The sequence below is a fragment of the Mauremys reevesii genome, linkage group 2 (genome assembly GCF_016161935.1).
Source record: "Mauremys reevesii isolate NIE-2019 linkage group 2, ASM1616193v1, whole genome shotgun sequence".
Taxonomy (NCBI): Eukaryota; Metazoa; Chordata; order Testudines; family Geoemydidae; genus Mauremys; species Mauremys reevesii.
Genome location: NC_052624.1, coordinates 145408741 through 145426605, shown reverse-complemented (window position 1 = coordinate 145426605; position 17865 = coordinate 145408741). Strand labels below are relative to the sequence as shown.

Below are 17865 nucleotides of genomic sequence, written 5' to 3'. Positions count from 1 at the left end.
AGGCACTAGCTGCAGCTTCTCAGGGCTGGGGGGACCGGAGCCACCTGGTCCCTGCCAGGGCAGAGATGCAATGAGCCAAAGGGACTGGCGCCAGCACTATTCAGCTGGGTTTACTCTGCTGCAGCCCAGCTCTGTCACCCATCCCCGCTGGGTCTACCCCCTTCAATGCCAGCACGATTCCCACCCCCACCCCCCGATCTAACCCCTCTGCAGCCCCAGCACTGGCCCTGGCCTCCCTCACTCGATCCACCCCCGCCACCCCCGGATCTCCCCACCCCCATGCAGTTACACCCTGAAATGAGCAAAGTCCTGGGCACTTTGTTCAGTGCCCCTCCCCTCGCATCCCAGTTACCCCAGCCACAACCCTGCCCCCCAACTCTTTCCTGGACCCAGGAGAAGGGAGCAGCTAACAACAGAGTCCAATACCTCCAAGTCCCCATCCCCCCACCCACCCGGCAGACTCCCCAACACAGCCCGTCTGCACTGCACACCCCCATCTCATGCTGCGAGCCATCGGGTGGGACTGGCGCATTCTGGGCCTGGGCCAGCACCTGACCATTCCTTGTCACTCAGCCGGCGCTGCCTTGTGTGGAAATCTGCCTGGAGCCCTGGGGAATGGGACGGGGGGGGGGGCATGCTCGTCAGTGCCACCCATAGACCAGGTCTCGTCACTGATCAGGTGCCACACACCCGAGCTGCCAGCCTGAACTGCCACTGGCCTAGCCTGTGCCCAGCTCTTGCTGCTATCATCAGCCCCTCCTGTGTCATGGAATTCGATCTACAGTGAACTAGTTAACAGCTCCAATTACACAGTCAACATTAGGTTTCAGAGTTAACACAAGGGCGGGGAATGGGGCCTGCACAGTAGCTGCCTGCAGACTCGGACCCATGGCTGCATCAGTTCCGCTCAAGTCACCTTCTGCCGGCTCTTTACAGCACCACAGCTAGAGCCTTAATTACTGTGTAACGAAAGCTGAGGCCTTGGCCCCAGCTCCATGAGCCTGAAAGCTGGCCCAGGCTGACTGAGACCAGCTCTAGACAATCCGGGCACCTTCCCAGCGCAGAGCCCTGTGCCAGCCCCTGCAGGAGCCGTGCAGCAGCTGCACCGTCACGGCATAAGAAGGGAAGTGTGCAACTCCCCAGCCACCTCCCCGGCCCCCAGAGCTGAGAGGCCTCGTTAGAGCCCACTTCCCATTAGGTAATTAAACGGTAAACAACCGTCACACTGGGGCAGGGCGATCCCAAGTGCAACAGCCTGGGGCTCAGTGGGTTTGGCACCAGTGACAGATTTGCCCCATCACAGGTGTAACGGTGCCAAAGCCACAGGGCTGACACCAATGTTCCTGCCATCGGCCCAGTGGGTTATGGGTGTTTCAACCCCCCAGCTCCCACCATCCCCTGTGCCACCAGTGGGAACCCCACACCACACAGCTGGGATCCCACAATACATGGCAGTGGAAATGAGCAATGCACCCCGCTCTTGTTGACCCCATGGGCTGGCGTGGGGATGCAATGCACTTCCCTGGTGTGAATGCCCAAAGGGTGGCACCAGGCACCAATGCCACTTCTGCATGTTGGCAAGGACTTAGTGCGCCCCCTGCAGCATGACCTGAGACATGGCCAGTGCTTCAGGCGGAGCTCACCACACTGGGCGATTCTGGAGAGATCCACCTGTCTTCTCCTCCTGGTTTCTGGCAGTTGGAGGTTTAGGTCGCCCTGAGCATAGGGTTGTGGCTCTGATCATCCTGGCTAATAGCCATTGAGGGGCCTAGCCTCCGTGAACTTATCTCATTCTTTTTTGAACCCAGTTATTCTTTTGGCCTTCACAACATCCCCTGGCAAGGAATTCCACAGATTACTTGTGCATTGTGTGAGGAAGTACTTCCTCTTGTTTGTATTAACCTGCAGCGTCTTAATTTCATCCGGTGCCCCCTGGTTTTTGTATTGTGGGAAAGGGTAAATAAGACGTCTCCAGTCACTTGTCCCACACCCTTTGTGAGCGTACATCTCTAGCCCATCCCCTGTATGTCTCTTTTCTAAGCTGAACAGCTCTGAACTTTGCACTCTCTCCGCATAGGGAAGCTGTTCCACACCCTTGACCATCTTTGTTCCCCTTCTCTGACTCTTTGCCAGCTCCACTCTCTCCTTTTGGAGCTGGGGCGACCAGCGCTGGGCACAGGATTCCAGGGTGGGCGCACCAGGGATTGATGGGTGTCGGGTTACATCATCCCTATGCTGCCTTGGTGGAAAGTTACAGCAGCAGGACAACAAGAATAGAGGAGTTAGATAAAGTTGTTATGAGAAAGTAGGGAACTGCCAGAGCGAGGCAAATGCCAGGTGGCCTAATTGGGATCAGATAAGTTGCATGGGAAATGGGAAACCAGTAAGCAAAGGGCCATGCATGTGAAAAGTGTGTGTATCAGACAAAGAACCAATCAGCAGCAATGTAATGTTGGTGTGTCTGACGTTTGCTAATATGGAGAAGCCTATATAATATGATGCATTGTAAATAATAAATGATTCAGCTTGCAATCATATTGGTTGTTGTGCTTTATCCGGCCCGCCTGCAACGCAACAGATGGGGGGAGGGGATAACTTCTGTCTTATTTTTTATCCCTGCGCTAGTAGTTCCTAGTCGTCTTTCCCATCACTGCTGGGAACTGAGCTGGAGTTTTAGCCCCATGACTCCAGACTCCTTCTTGAGCTAGACCCCATGTCTGTGGAGCTGGGCTTGTTTCCCCCACTGTGCACCTAGAAATGCTGAATTGCAGTCCCCCGGTCAGGGAGATCCCCCGTAACTCAGCTGTCTTGAACAATATTAGTTCATAGGCAGATGTTGCCACTTCACTGATCACGCCCTTTTCCAGATCATTAATGAATTTGTTGAACAGCCCAGTCTGCGGGGACCCCGCCGTTCACCTCCTACCCTTTGTTTCCTGTCTAACAGCTACTGATCCAGGGCCTTCCCTCTTTCCTTGACTGCTTCATGTCCTCCAGAGCCTTTGGTGAGGCACTTGGACTGGCAGAGTGAAAGGGGGAGCTTTTCAGTGCAGTGAGACACCAGAAATTGATACCCTCCCTGTTATGCAACCTGCCCCCCAGGAAGCCAGGTGGGGCAGCAGTGGCCTGTAGTAACTGACATGCAGTGTTTTCTGTGTGCTGCTCCCTCTGCCACATGCTGCGGAGAAAGCCACACACCCTGCCCTCACCTTCCTGCTTCCCCGGCGCTGGCCTGGGAGTCCAGCGTTCACCTGGGCACATGGAAAGAAACTAACAAGCCGGCTGGAAACTCTCAGCAATTCCCAGGAGTGGCAATTAAATACAAAGCAGCATTTGCCACCCGCTCCTCCCCAGAGCCATGGTCAGGCTCTCTCCTCCCAGATCCCTGTTCATCTCTCTACCCCTCCCCCGAGAAAATGCCCCTCGCAGCCTCCCCTTCCGAGCTCCCTTCCAACCTACAGCCAGCCGGCCCCTGCTGCGCACAGCTTACACCAGCAGTGCCCCAGGCTCAGGGAAGAATCCCTTTTGGGTTTATGACAGCTGAGCCCTGCATTCACACCCAAAGGTGCTGCAGGAGCAAATCAGGGCTGGGGGCTAAACGTGAGGCTCGTCCTCTCCCTGAATTAGGCCTGCCTTGAGCTCCCATCCACAGATCTCCAAGCAGTTCACTAAAGGAGGGGTCATTATCCCCATATTGCAGAAAGGGAAACTGAGGCACAGTGAGGGGAGGGGACTTGGCCAAGATCACCCAGCAGGGCAGCGGCAGAGCCAGGTATGGAACCCAGCCCATGCACTGTCCATCGCCCAGAGACATCCACCTCTGTGGCTGCTGATCTGGCCCCTTCCTGCCCTGCCAGATTCACTCCAGAATAGATTTAGGACAGGAATGAAAGTGAAAAGACTAGAAGGAAAGAGAGAGAGGCTGAGCCCAGTGCCCAACACTGCCCCCTGGTATGACTCCGGAGTGACCCAGTGTGAGACCTTGGTGTGACTCCGGAGTGACGACGGCAGGGCGAAGTGCGCTGCGGACTGGGCTGAACCGGCTCCCGGGCGCTTTCTGGGCAGGCGCTTCTCATGGCCCCGCCCCGCCTCGCTGCGCTCCCCTCTCCAGTGGCCGCTGTGGGGCAGGCTGGGAGGCAGCCGCCAGGGGCCTCGCGTCTGCAGCTGGGAAAGCCCCGACTGCCCGGCAGCGCCCAGGGCCCCGGAGCAACTGGTGGGAGTCGGACCCCCCGGCGCAGCAGGACCCCGGCCCGGGCAGAGCGGATCGGGGCTTCCCGAGAGCCGGCGCCATGGTGAGGGGCGCGGGGCGCGGGCAGCAGCTTCGGTTTCTAGGCGCGGGGCCCCCGGCCCAGGGCCCTGCGGGGTCACGGGGCCCCGGTCTGATCCTGGGGCGCTGGGGGGCCGGTGTGCCGCTGTCCCGGGCACATGGTGCTGTTCAGTGCCTGACACGCCCCACCCGAGCTTTGTGCCTTCCTCTATCTCCCCGTTTCCCTCCCTGCTTGTGGCAACCCCCGCTGCTCTCCGGTCGCCTGCCCCGCCACAGGCGCTTTCCAGCCCAGCCCCTCCCGGACGCCGGCCCGGGTGAACCAGAAGCCAAAGGCCACATCCTGATCCCAGCTCCAGGCAACCCTTTGTCCTCACCGAGCAGGGGCGGCTCTAGCTTTTTGGCCGCCCCAAGCAGTCATGCGCGGGAGGCGCCCCGGAGCCGCGGGAGCAGCGGACCTCCCGCGGGCATGACTGCTGGTCCCGCGTGGCTCGGCTGGACCTCCCGCAGCTGCGGGCGGCTCGCGGGTCCGGCGGCTCGCGGGTCCCGGGGCTCCGGTGGACCTCCCGGGACCTCCCGCAGGCATGACTGCGGCACGTCCGCCGGCCCAGCCTGCCCCCGCCCAGCCCGCGGCCCCTAGATGTTGCCGCCCTAGGCACCACCTTGTTTTGCTGGTGCCTAGAGCCGCCCCTGCACCGAGTCAGTCGATTAATCGGAGTCAGCAGAGGCTTTGTGTACACACAGCCACCCCGGGACAACCTGTGCTGGGATCTTAAACCAGATCAGGCCTGGGCCACACCGGGCAGTTTTGCTGGGCTATCCGCCAAGCGCTACACCAGTTCTTTTGCTGTCTGCGCTAGCAGGGCTTAGATACAACCTCCTGGGCTTTCCATCAGTAGATCTCACAGCACTTTACCAAGCAGGTCGGTGTCCTTATCCCCATTTTACCAGTGGGGGAAACTGAGGCACACAGCAGGGACGAGACCTACCCAAAGTCACCCAGAACTTCAGTGGCAGAGCTCGGACTAGACCTCAGGTCTCCCACATGCCAGTCCCGTGCTCTGCCTCATGGATTATGCACCCTGTGTGGACACGCGGATTTTGGTGTAAAGGGGCTTGCTCTGTTTTAGTTTATGTCTCTTCAGTGCTAAACCAAGAAAAGACTCTTGCACTGAAGTGGGGAATTAGCCCGGTGTCACTATAGTGCTGTAATTAGGCTGGTAAATTTCTTTGTGTGGCCAAGCCCTCGGCCTTATGTCTCAACCTTGCCAGGTGGCCTGGCCCCTGATACCTGAGCTCGGTGCTTCCCCCTCCCAACCCCCCCCCCACCTTATTCAATGTACAAATAGATATAAATAAATATCTCCGCAGCCCCCTCCCATTTCCTCTAAAAGAAAGAGTAAAAAGTGCATCGGTGGGGCCACTGCTGAGCCGATCGACCTGCTGTGTGTGCGGAGGGGCTGGCAGAGATTCCTTGCCCTGGCAGGCTCAGAGTTTGTGGAGCAAGATTTTCTTTGCTTGCAGTCGTTTCCAGAGGAAAGTGGCTGTGTCCCTGCAGGGAGCTCGCCAGAGGAAAGCAGCTGATGCACACTAGCTGTGCCGGTCGGTTTCCCCGGAGAGACAGCCCTCGGCTGTACCGGTGTAAGGCTCCCATCGCTCCTGCGCTGTGGGGTCGTGCTGCTCTGAGGGCACCACCCCAGCTGACGCCTCAAGGCCTTGCCCTAAGCTAAGTCTGCCCAGCTGTCGGCTCCTGTTTATCTCTGTGTAAAAGCCCCAGCTCCTGTGTCAGGCTCGCCAGCGTCACGGCACCACGACGGGTCTCGGGAGGACTTTCACTTCGCCCTGCTTCCCAAGAGCTGTGCTGCCTGCAGGCTCACTGAGGCTGCCAGGTCGCCCCTCCCTTCGCGGGGCCCCCACAGCACACCTGGGCTGCTGGGGCCCTGATGTGGTTGCAACTGTAGTGTGGACAAGCCCAGAGATTTCCCCCTTGTGGCTCTGTAGCATCTCTGGGCCCGACAGATCGGGGAGTTTGCCCAGCAGCTGCGCACAGGTACGGGGAGGGATTGCTGGTGCAGGGACCTATGGGTGGCAGCTTGCCTGTGCCTTAGCTCCCCTTGCAAACCCCTTCCCCAGGGGTCAGGCAGCCTGAGTGCACCCCAGATCTAGGGGTCAGGCCCCTGGATCTCCCATAGTGACTCCCAGCTGTTGGGGCAGATCCTGGGGAGGCCTGTGGTTCTGTCTCACCCACTCTGATCCGTGGAGGAAGGGCCTTCAGAGACCATGCTGGTGCATGTGACAGTCCCTACAGGATTAATCTGCTTTGGCAGGCAGCCGGTCCTGGCCCCAGCCCCTCCTGGGGGAGATGAGGAAGGGCCTATGGAGAGGGGGGTCTGCGGGGAGCGGGGTCTGGCAGCGCTCCTCTGAGGAAGGGCTGGTCTATTGCTCCGTACCCGCCTTGGTGTTCCAGATGTGGCATCGTGTGGCCAGCCTGGGCGAGCCAGCTGTGTGATGTGCATCAGCCAAGGGTCTGGCCCGTGGACTGCAGCTGCTGTGCGCTGGGCTGTAAATACTGCACCCAGGTCTCTCGGAGGCACCCACCCCCCTCTCTCTCAGGGAGTTGGGTGTTTGTCTGTGGGCTGCAGGGCCCGATCCTGGGAACAAGCAGGGCAGCTCCACCAAACAGCCCAGGCTCAGCCCCCTCCTCCCTGCTCCCTCTCGCTGCAAAAGACAACAGAAAACCTCGGTGCAGAGAGGCCTGTGTCTTGGTTTCGACACCGGGGCTCAGCCCCTCCTCCCACCAACTGCAAAAGGCTCAGCTTTAGCCCCCAGCTGGCAGGGCGATGGGACCCCAGGAGCCTGGCCCTGGGGATGTGAGTAGATCACTGTGCTCCTGTGGCTAAGGAGCTTCGCTTCCTTTAGCACTGCAGAGAGGAGCTGGGGTTGTGGGAACTGTCCCCGCCCCTCCCCGCCCCTCCGGGCCTCAGTTGCTTTCACTTTTAAAGGCTTGTTCCATCCCAAGAGGCAGCCATGCGCTGGCAGGGGGGGCCGGCCTCATCTAGGCAGGGGCATTTGCCATCTGCTGTGCCCACCAGTGCTGTTAATCCCCCGGTGCCCAAGAGCCCAGACTGAGACTGGGGCCTCCGTGGGGCTGGGTGTTGCACGGCCCTCTGGGGAGGAACAGGAGCAAGCCGGCTGGCCCTGGCTGCCTCCTGAGGGGCTCAGCCCAGCCCAGGGCTGCTGGACATCCTGCTGGGGGGGAGGGGGGGCTGGTGTGTGGAATTTAAATTATTCAAGGCTCCCTGGGGACGTGCTGCTCTGAGCTGCCCAGCAGCCATCACGGGACTTGGCGCTTTCCCACCGGACTGTACTGGCAGGCAGGACTCCTGGGTTCTGTTCCCGGCTCTGCCTCTCTGGGTGACTTCAGGCAAGTCCCTCCCCTGCTCTGGGCCTCGGTTTCCCCATGTGTGATGCTGGATCAAGATCCCAAGCCACTGGGGTGAGCCCTGTGAGATCGCGGGGGGGGGCTGGTGTCAGTGCCAAGGGCTCTGAGATTCCCAAAGAGATTCACACAGTGGCCTGGCAGATCAGGGGCTGGGCTGGGCCTCAGGAGAGCCAGGTGAATTCCTGGCTCTGCACAGATGCTGGTCCAGTCACTGAATTGCTCTGGGCCTCAGTGTCCCCATTTGTGAAAGAGGGATAACGGCCCTTTGTCTCTGTTCTCAGATGAGGCTGTCGGCTCTTGGGGGGCAGGGGGTGTCTCTGGCTGTACCTGGGCAGCACCTGTATGGTGGGCTGCCCATCTCAGCTGGGGCCTCTACCTGCTACCGTAATACCCCTAATAAAGCAACATCCCCAGTGCCTGCCCGAGATCGGTGGGTTGGGGTTTGCCGCCAGCCTGGGGTTCTATTTGACCTGGTTGTGAGCCGAGCAGGGACGATGGGACTGACCGAGAGCAGGGTGGAGAAAGACCCTGCCTGACAAGGGGAGTGCTGCCCACTGGCTGCTCGGCTGCACCCACTCCCTGGGGGCTGCGGGGAGCATAGCCTCCCGCACATGGGGGTTTATCTGTTGTTCTGCCCCACTGCAGGGAGTGGGGAAAGGCGGCTTGTTCTGCCCCTTCCCCGGGTCCCCCATCCTCAGGCTGCTGGGGGCCCTGCTGCTCAGGGCAGGTCGTGCCCCTTCCCGTCCCCTGGGCTGCGAGGGGCTGGTGCAGCTCTGCTGGGAGGACACTCCAGGGTGGGGGCTGCAGGGCAGGGCAGGGAGTCTCCAAGGAGCCAAGCATCTGCAGTAGCCTGGAAAGTCAGGCCCCAGGCCCCCCAAGAAATCCAGCCCCCCAACTGATTCCCTCATTGATATGTGGGTCTCTGAACCCACCTGCCTGCGTCAGCACAGGCTCAGCACATGCCACTAGCCCCGAAATTCCTCTGCTCCGAAACCCCCTTCGATCCTCCTGTCTCAGCCCCCGCTGCGATCCGCCCCAGATCTCCCCAGCCGCCTAACGGGCTATTGCCACTGCATGGGGAGCGGTGTTTATTCCAGTCACACCTAGAAACCCTGCCCGAGATCAGGGCCCCATCATGCCGGGCGCTGCCCAGACCCCGACTGAGATCAGGGCCACGTCGTGCCAAGCACTACACAGACCCCGCCTGAGATCAGGGCCTCCTTGTGCCAGGTGCTGCCCAGATCCCAACCGAGATCAGGGCCCTGTCGTGCCGGGCGCTGCCCAGATCCCCAGAGACTCTCCTTGCCCCAGAGAGCTTGGTCTGACTGGATGGAAGGAGGAAGGATCCCATTGCAGGTTGGGTGCTGAGGCCCAGCCAGATTCAGTGACTGGTCTGTGGTCACATGGGGAGTCCACGGCAGAGCCAGGAACTGAACCCATCTTGTAGGGTCCCTGGCCCAGCCCACGCGGCAGCGCTGGGAATTCCCTACCCTGGTGACTTCTTTTTCCAGCTCTCGCTGCCTCCAAGCATCAATCACAGGAGCCCGGAACAAACAATAGTGACATGGCCAATTCCCGTAAAACCCCACCCCACTTCCGGCCCAGAGACTGGGACGCGCTCCAGCAGCCGGACATGCCGACACCTCGGGCCCCCACAGGAAATGCCCCCCGGCCCAGTGCTGGCGCCAGGCCATGGCCTATGAGAAAGGATGGGACCAAAATAGTGTGGGGTGTCTCGGCACCCCAGACTTGTGGGGGTGAACCCGGGGCAGGGGTGGGGGGGAGGAACCCTGAGCATTGTCCTCAGCTGAGCAGAGCAGGCAGGGAGAGAGAGAGGCTCGGGGGGGGGGAGGGAAATGAGGGCTGGGTTGGGGTCAGCCATGGCTGGGGTGAAGGGAGGGGGGCACCGTCCCTGAGCTAATCCCACAGCATAGGCAAATGCAACCCCAATCCCAGCCCCCACACCCCAACCCCCGCACGCCCACTCCCTGCCCTCCGCACCCCAACCCCCGCACCCTGTACCCCAACTCCTAACACCCATTCCCTGCCCTCCGCACCCTAACCCCCGCATGCCGTACCCCAACCCCCGCACACCCAGTCTCTGCCCGTCATACCCCAACCCCCGTACACCCAGTCCCTGCCCTCCACACCCCAACCCCTGCATGCCGCACCCCAACCCCAGCACCCAGTGAGAGGGATACATTAGCCCAGCCCCCTCCAGTGAGATGGGGAGAAAGGGGGGGCTGGCTGGTGGCTGGGGGGCAGGAGACAGCCCCATGCCTGTTCTCCATGGAGGGCTACACAGCAGGTGCTAGGAGATGGGCACCTGTGGGGAGCTATAAGCTGGGGGTTCTCCAGCTCGGGGACCGGGGGGCTGAGAGCAGCAGGGTCCTTTGTGTGGTGTCATCTTCAGCATCCGTTACTGGGGCTGCGGACATGTGCATTGGCTATGCTGGGAGGAGTGGGTCTGTTGGGTAGAGCGGGGGTGGGGCAGGGAGCCAGGACTCTTGGGTTCTAGCCCCACCTCTGGGAGGGGAGAGGGGTGCAGTAGTCACAGCAGTGGGGCTGGGCACACAGATCCCATCCTGCTCCATGCGGCAGAGCGCTCCCTGACTGCAAGGGGACAGCGCCCCATCCTGAGCTCCACAGCCCGCTCCCTGCAGCATGCTGTACATTTCCGTGAAGGTCTCTCCCCCGAAGGCCAGCTGTTGCTGGTTGCGCTGAAATCTTAGCTTCCGGCCCCGCATCCTGCAATCGCTGAAGGATTTTTTCCTCCACTGTTCCCCTTTCCTGCTGGAGTTGGCTCAGTGGACTTGTCCCACCCAGTGATCAGAGGCTGGCTCGGGCGTCTCCACCCTTTGACTGGGGTCTGGTCTGATTCCTTTTACCTCTTTGTGGAAAGAATATTTCCCTGGGGGATTTGAATCCCGCCAGCCCAGGAGCCAGGAACATCGCTCCAGGAATTGTGGATGTCAGAGGGCATCCGCTTGTCTGCTCTGAGAATTTATCCTTGTGGATATTTCCTGCTCTGACCACCCGGTCCTCCATGAGCAACCCACACGGGATGTGCCAGAGAGAATGTGCTCTGATCAGCACCTCTCAGCCAGGGGCTGCACCCTCCCCAGCACAGAGCAAATGGGGCCTCTTGGGCATGATGTGTCTCAATGTTAAGGAGAAATGAATCAAGAAAGAACATAAGTAAAGTCTCCACAGACACAATCCGTCTATGGTCTCTGCAGCTGGCACGGCCCTGAGGGATTTGAAGGTGCAGGGCACAAGAGGCCACAGGAAGAGCTAAATACAATATGCTGACCTATGGGGAAGAGGGAGCCCTCCCCCACGTACCCCTGAGCTTTCAAAATCATTCCCTCCATGGACTACAAGGGAAGGCTGGGCTGGTTCCTAAGCTTCCTGTACAAACTGGTCCCGGGACCAGCTGCTGTTGTGCCTGCGATAGGCCGAGTGGCACTGTGACCATGTTCGCCAGGTCGTGACTCTCGGAGTGGGGAGCTGCCACTGCCTGGGTGAGTGCAGAGTGGGGTCCCCCCGCCCCCGCTCCTGCAGCCCAGGGGAGTAAGAGATGAGCCCAGGGGGCACAGCTTGGCAAAGTTCAGGAAACAGTGAGTTAAGCCTTAGAACAAGTGAGCTCCCCCTAGCCCCCAGGACCTGCTCCTGCCTTCCTGAAGGCCAAAAGGGGCCCCCAATGTGACATTGGGTACACACCAGCAACCCTCCCCGCAGCTGGCCCAGACGGCTGAAGCCAGCCTTCCTGTGTTTAACCCTGTCCTCCCCGCAGGTGGAGAAGAACCTGGACCGATGCCAGAAGGAGACAGAGGAGGTGACTCAGATTATGCTGGTCAACTATAACAAGGTGCTGGACCGGGAGGCCAAGCTCAGCGACCTGGACGACAGAGCAGATGAGCTCCGCAACATGGTACGCGGGGGGGGGTGGTGAGGAGAGGGAGCAATGGGGTGGGGTGGGGGCTGCTCGTGCACCATCACTTTCCTGGGGGAACAAATCCAAGACCCACGGGTGTGCAAATGGGCTCCCAGTGCAGGGCCAAAAGGAGAATTCCCATTAGCAATATGGGCCCCACGACACACAGCTGCCTGGTTCCAACTCCGGCCAGCAGGGGGCAGTGATGTAACTGGCGTTGCAAGTGGCAGCCATACAGGGATTTAGCGGGGGGAAGCTGAAGCCTGGGGCGAGTTCCTTGGGCCTGGGGGCGGGTCCCCGGCCGTCCCTTGACAGCTCTTGCTTTGTTTCCTCCTAGAGCTCCACCTTCAGCAGGACGACGAAGACGGTGGCGCAAAAGAAGCGCTGGGAGAACAGGAAGTACAAGATATTCCTGGCGGTGGTAGTGGTGGTCGTGGTGTTGATCATCCTGGCCGTGGTTCTATGGCTGTCGTTGCGCGGGGCCGGGAACCAGGCCGCCGAGAGCCGGGCCCCCGGGAACCAAGCCACCGAGAGCCAGGCCTCCGTGAACCAGGCCACTGAGAGTAGGATCACCCCCATGCAGGCTGACTGAGGGAAGGAGATGACCCAGTGCCCTCTCTGCTAGGGACGCAGCTGCCCTGGGCTCAGTGCAATATGGACACCGCGCACATGGAGACTGCAGGGGCTACCATTGGAGCTGGGGCTTTTCTTTAGCTATTTGGAAAGGCCCCTTCGCAGATGGGTCACAACACTGGGAAACAGTATTGACAGCCCAGCTCCAGGGAGCAACCCTTCTGCAGACTAAACAATCCCAGTTCCCTCAGCCTCTCCTCATAAGTCATGTGCTCCAGCCCCCTAATCATTTTTGTTGCCCTCCGCTGGACTCTTTCCAATTTTTCCACATCCTCCTTGTAGTGTGGGGCCCAAAACTGGACACAGTACTCCAGGTGTCGAATAGAGGGGAATTATCACGTCCTTTGATCTGCTGGCAGTGCCCCTACTTATACAGCCCAGGGCTCAAGAGCAACCCTACAATAACAAACCAGTGTGTGCAGCTGAGCTCTGACATACAATCCCCCAATAACAACGCATTGGGATCAGCCCCAGCAACCCTACAATAATGCTTGCAGTCCCTGGGAAGGGACCCCAGCAAGGGAGAAGGCCCCTGTGTTAGGTTTCCTGGCAGGTCAGGTAGATAAATGCTCACAGGTGCCTTAAGCTTTAGTTAGAATAATGGGGGTGCGGGGAGAGGTTTGCAGACAGTTGTGCTTTAGTTTTGTTGTGCTAAAACCACTAGACTTGGTTTTAAGACCAGTCCTCCGATCTGTTTAAAGCTCTCGCTGTCCTGCGCACTGCTGCGGGCAGGTCAGTAAAGGCGGATTGTTTGTAAAATGTTCGTGTTTGTGGGTCGATATGGCTGCCGGGGAGGGACAAATGGGGATGGACAGAGAGACGGATAAACTGATAGAGAGTCCACCATCTTCCCCACCTCTTTGTCTGCTGGCCCCACATGACTGGCTTGATTTCCCCTCCTAGAGCTCGCTGCACACAGCAGCAATCTGTGCCCAGGAGGCGCCCAATCCCTTCCCATTGTTCCCCCAACTCTCCACCACCCTGGAGTCAAATCGGATCTCCAGGTTAAGCTGAGACACACACCACATCCTTTGTGCCCGTTACTGTAATGGTTCAATAAAGAACTAGATGAGTTCATGGAGGATAGATCCATCAATGGCTATTAGCCAAGATGGGCAGGGATGGTGTCCCTACCCTCTGTTTGCCAGAAGCTGGGAATGAGCGACAGGGGATGGATCACTTGATGATTCCCTGTTCTCTTCATTCCCTCTGGGGCACCTGCCATTGGCCACTGTCAGCAGACAGGGCACTGGGCTAGATGGCCCTTTGGTCTGACCCAGTCTGGCTGCTCTAATGTTCTTAGGGTCAGACCCAGACGCTTGCAGTGAAGGTGTGCTCGGAGCACAGGTCAGCACACTCCTTTGCCATCATGCCTATAACAAACTCGACAGCAGTTACGTTGGGGGTGTGCTGAGCCCATGGCTGAGCGGCAATAGCCACTTGCATCCGACGAAGTGGGTATTCACCCACGTAAGCTCATGCTCCCAAACGTTTGTTAGTCTGTAAGGTGCCACAGGATTCTTTGCTGCTTTTACAATAGCCACTTGTGGTTTCCTGGTCCGTCTCCTAATGTTGTCTCATCTCTTATGTAGATTGTTAACTCTTTGGAGCAGAACAATTTGTGTAGTGGGGGTGCTGAGAACCAGTGAACCAAACTAAACCCTGCATCCCCAGCACCTATGAGCAAGGCCCGTTGTTGGCTCTGGGTCTGTACAGCGCCCGGCAAAATGGGGCCTTGCTCCATGAGGGAGGCTCCTAGGTGCTACCGTAATATACGTAGCATGATGGGTCCTGGTCCAGGACTGGGGTCCCTGGGCATTACTGTAATACACCTCATAAATAACCTACAGTGCCCAGCACAATGGGTAGTGTTTGGGATGTGGGCACCTGTCTGCTAAGAACTGGGCTGAGACCCACCAACTCCAGGGCCATCAAAACCCTGCCAGCCATTCCCACCCTGGGCTGGACTGGAACCAGTGACCTAGAGGCAAATGTCTCTAAAAGCTCATGGCTGATCTCCGGAGCTTCCTGGTAGCTCAACGGTTCTGCGGGCGACACCCTCACTGGTCTCTCTTTAGGAGGAATGGGCATCACTCATTGCTGAGCAGAAATTCGATCCAGTTGGTCTTACTGGGCCCAGGGGGGATGAATCCCACCATGGTTATAACCTGTTTTGGAAGGATGGAGTGGGGGGAGGGGGAGGGGCATTCTGCATCACCAGTGGCAGGATTTGCTTCCTGAGTCCCTGATAACACTGAAGAAAATTATCCTGAATGACCCCACCCCTGGCTGTGAGCTCCCCCAAAGCAGTGCCTTGTCCTCCCCGCTTGCAGGCTAAAGTGTCCCAGGGCAGCACCTCCCTCCCCCCAGTCTGTGAGCACCCCCAGGGTGGTGCCAGCACCCCCCGGCTGTGAGCACCCACAGGACAGCACCCCCCAGGATGTGAGTTTCCCCAAAGCAGTGCCTCATCCCCCTCCACCCCCAAGGCTGTGTCCCCCCAGGGCAGCACCTCCCCCCCCCGGCTGTGAGCACCCACAGGACAGCACCCCGCAGGATGTGAGTTTCCCCAAAGCAGTGCCTCATCCCCCTCCACCCCCAAGGCTGTGTCCCCCCAGGGCAGCACCTCCCCCCCCGGCTGTGAGCACCCACAGGACAGCACCCCCCAGGATGTGAGTTTCCCAAAGCAGTGCCTCATCCCCTCCACCCCAAGGCTGTGTCCCCAGGGCAGCACCTCCCGGCTGTGAGCACCCACAGGACAGCACCCCCCAGGATGTGAGTTTCCCCAAAGCAGTGCCTCATCCCCCCCCCAGCTGTGTCCCCCCAGGGCAGCACCTCCCCCGGCTGTGAGCGCCTCCAGCGCAGCACCCTCGCAGGATGTGTGCGCCGGCGCTCTCAGAGCAGCGCCTCCCTCCCCAGCTGTGAGCGCCCCCAGGGCGGTGCCCTCCCCGCTCCGCCCCCCGCTCAGTCCGCACGAGTCACCGCCCCTCTCCGCACGGCGCGTCCCGATTGGCTCCTGGCTGCGTCCCCGTGCCTCGCGTCCGGCCAACCGGCGATTAGCTCCCCTGCTACTTCCCCATCCAGCCCCGCCCCCGGCCGCGGGGATTGGCTGGCGCGGCCCGTCTCGCGACGCCATTGGGCCGGGGCCGGGCCGGGCCGAGAGTCACTGGCCTCGATGGCTTCGTACTTCGAGGAGCACAACTGCGAGCCCGGCGAGCCCGCGGAGCGCGCCCGGGAGAACGTGCTGCTGGAGCTCGCGCGGTGAGGGCGGGGCCGGGGGGGTGCAGCCCCCGGGGGGGGTCAGGGAACGCGCCCCCCGGGCCGCCCCCGCGCAGGAGCCTGGCCCCGCCCCTGACCGGCCTCTCCCCGCAGGACCCTGTTCAATGGGCAGCAGATCGACCTGGGCTCCGTGGACTTCACCGACTGGGATCAGCGGCTGCCCCCGCCGGCCGCGCGCCGGGCCGTGCTGAGCCTCCCCACGGTGCAGGTGACGCCGGCCCAGGCAGGTGAGGGAGCCCCCCCCCCGGTCAGGGCTCCGGAAGGGCCTGGGCAGCTCGGGGGCTCTGCTGGTGCCCCGCCCCGTTGCCCCCCTCGAGGGGTGCCGTGTGCCCCCTCGCCACCGAATGAGACCAAGGATTGGACCCAGGTGTCCGACTGACAGAAACGCTTTGCTGCGCCTGCACTCGGGGTCTCTGCTTCCCTTCCCGCGGGGTGGGTCAGTGCCGGATCGTGGCGCTCAGGACGAGATCCTGGTGCCCGTTTTCACGGGGTCCTGGGGCGTCGGGTCCGGGAGTGGGCGGGATGAGTCTGATGCTTTTCTCTCTCCCCTGCCTGCCGCCCGGTGCTGCTGCCCAGACAAAGGGCTGAAATGCCCCGTGTGCCTGCTGGAGTTCGAGGAGGATGAGGGGGCCAGGAAGATGCCCTGTGAGCATCTCTTCCACTCGGGCTGCATCCTGCCCTGGCTGGGGAAGGTAGGTGCCACTCCTTTCACAAGCCTGCAGGGCCAGCTGTGCTTCCCCTCCCCTGGCTGGGACTGGCCCCTTTCGAGCTGCCGGCTGTAGCCAGGCCACTGGAAGCAGAAACAATGGGAGGTGACCCTCTGCTGAATTGGCAGCGCCAAGGAGATGCCCGAAAGGTCTGGGGCTGCAGGTGCCAGGGTGGGCGAGGGGACAGTGCATCAGCGAGATTTCTCTTCTCTCCCCCAGACCAACTCCTGCCCCCTGTGCCGCCACGAGCTGCCCACGGACGACCAGGAGTACGAAGAGTACAAGAAAGACAAGGTGGGGTGCTTGTTACCACGCAGCCCCCCGCAGGGAGCCAGGGATGGGCTGTGTGGGGTCCTGCTGCAGGGGGCGGGTGCGCACGGAAAGGCTTCATTCCTGACATTAAATGGTTAAAGCCAAGTGGCCGGGGAGCAAAGCATTAGAAAATTGAACGCTGAGCCCAGGAAGTGGGGAGAATTCCGGGCCTGCTGGGCTGGAGTGTAATTCGGGTGGAGCAGTGCCAGTTTTCCCCATCCCTGGTAGTTCTGCCGGTGCCCCTCCTTGCTGACCCACAGACCCCCCTGCCGTTCCAGCCCAGAGCTGAGCCTGCCTGGCCGGCTGTGGGTATGTTTGTCACAGAGCACCCAATGCCTGGGGAAGAGGCTGGAGGTGGCAGCCCAGAGCCTCGTCTGGCTGCACCGGATGATGATGGTGTGGGGGTCAGGCCCGAAGCGTGATGGTAATCGCAGTGACGTGCTGCTAAAGCCCAATACTTAGCACCCTGTCTGGCTGTGGGCCCCACCAGACTGCCCAGCGTGGGAGGGGAACGTGGTGGGTACTGAGGCCTCCTGCTGCCCGTGCTGGGCGGGGGCGATGTTAGGTGGGGCGGGTGACGCTCGCCTTTACCACTGCCTGCCCTGGTATGTTTCAGGTGCGGAGGCAGCAGCGTGAGCACCGGCTGGAGTACCTGCATGGGGCCATGTACACGTGACTGGGGGGGCCCCACCTTGGCCCCTGCCTGCCTGGGGCATTGGATGCCCTCTCTGGGTGGGAGGCTCTCAGGGTCAGTGGGGGTGACCCATCAGGATTGGTACATTCCAGAACTGGGTCCACAGGGGGTGTCCCGACATGGACAGGGCCCCTCCTTTGCTGACCAGCCCCAGCATCCCCATGGAACAGCCCTGGGCGTCTCCCCGACTTCGCTGTGGGATCACCACAGGGGCAGGAGTAACTGACTCTAACCCCCACCCCCCATCCAGCCATCTCCCCAGGCTGATTAAAGCTGTTTTTCTCTGACCCAGAGTGTTTATGGGGCGTCACTGGGGAGTGAATGGGGCTGGGGGCTGTGGTTTCAGAGGTGTGAGGGAGTGGGGTATGGAACCATCTCTGCGGGGGAGCCAGGGAATTAGGGGGCAGGGAAGGGGAGGGGGATGACTCTGCTGGGGTAGAGGAAGGCCAGGAGGGTGGGTCTGTCTTTCATTTCCATGCAGGTGGGTGCTGGACCCTGCAAGAGTCCCCACAGCCAGCTGGCTGCCTGGAACATGCCTGCGGGCTGAGCTCCCTCCCCAACTGCTGTCCCAGGGCCCCTGGCTCTAGCTCCCCGTGGTGG

General features: G+C 60.6%; 2 protein-coding genes across 2 annotated transcripts; both read left to right on the top strand.

The window, feature by feature from the left end:
• The first annotated feature begins 4111 nt into the window (after positions 1 to 4111).
• Positions 4112 to 12560, top strand: VAMP5 (vesicle associated membrane protein 5). Its single transcript, XM_039521478.1, has 3 exons — positions 4112 to 4292; positions 11503 to 11640; positions 11981 to 12560. The coding sequence occupies exons 1-3, from the start codon at positions 4290 to 4292 to the stop codon at positions 12233 to 12235; spliced, it is 396 nt and encodes a 131-aa protein (XP_039377412.1). The 5' UTR covers positions 4112 to 4289; the 3' UTR covers positions 12236 to 12560.
• Positions 12561 to 15384: 2824 nt separating this feature from the next.
• On the top strand, positions 15385 to 17552 carry RNF181 (ring finger protein 181). Its single transcript, XM_039525501.1, has 5 exons — positions 15385 to 15534; positions 15646 to 15779; positions 16129 to 16244; positions 16479 to 16553; positions 17188 to 17552. The coding sequence occupies exons 1-5, from the start codon at positions 15449 to 15451 to the stop codon at positions 17245 to 17247; spliced, it is 471 nt and encodes a 156-aa protein (XP_039381435.1). The 5' UTR covers positions 15385 to 15448; the 3' UTR covers positions 17248 to 17552.
• Positions 17553 to 17865: the final 313 nt, after the last annotated feature.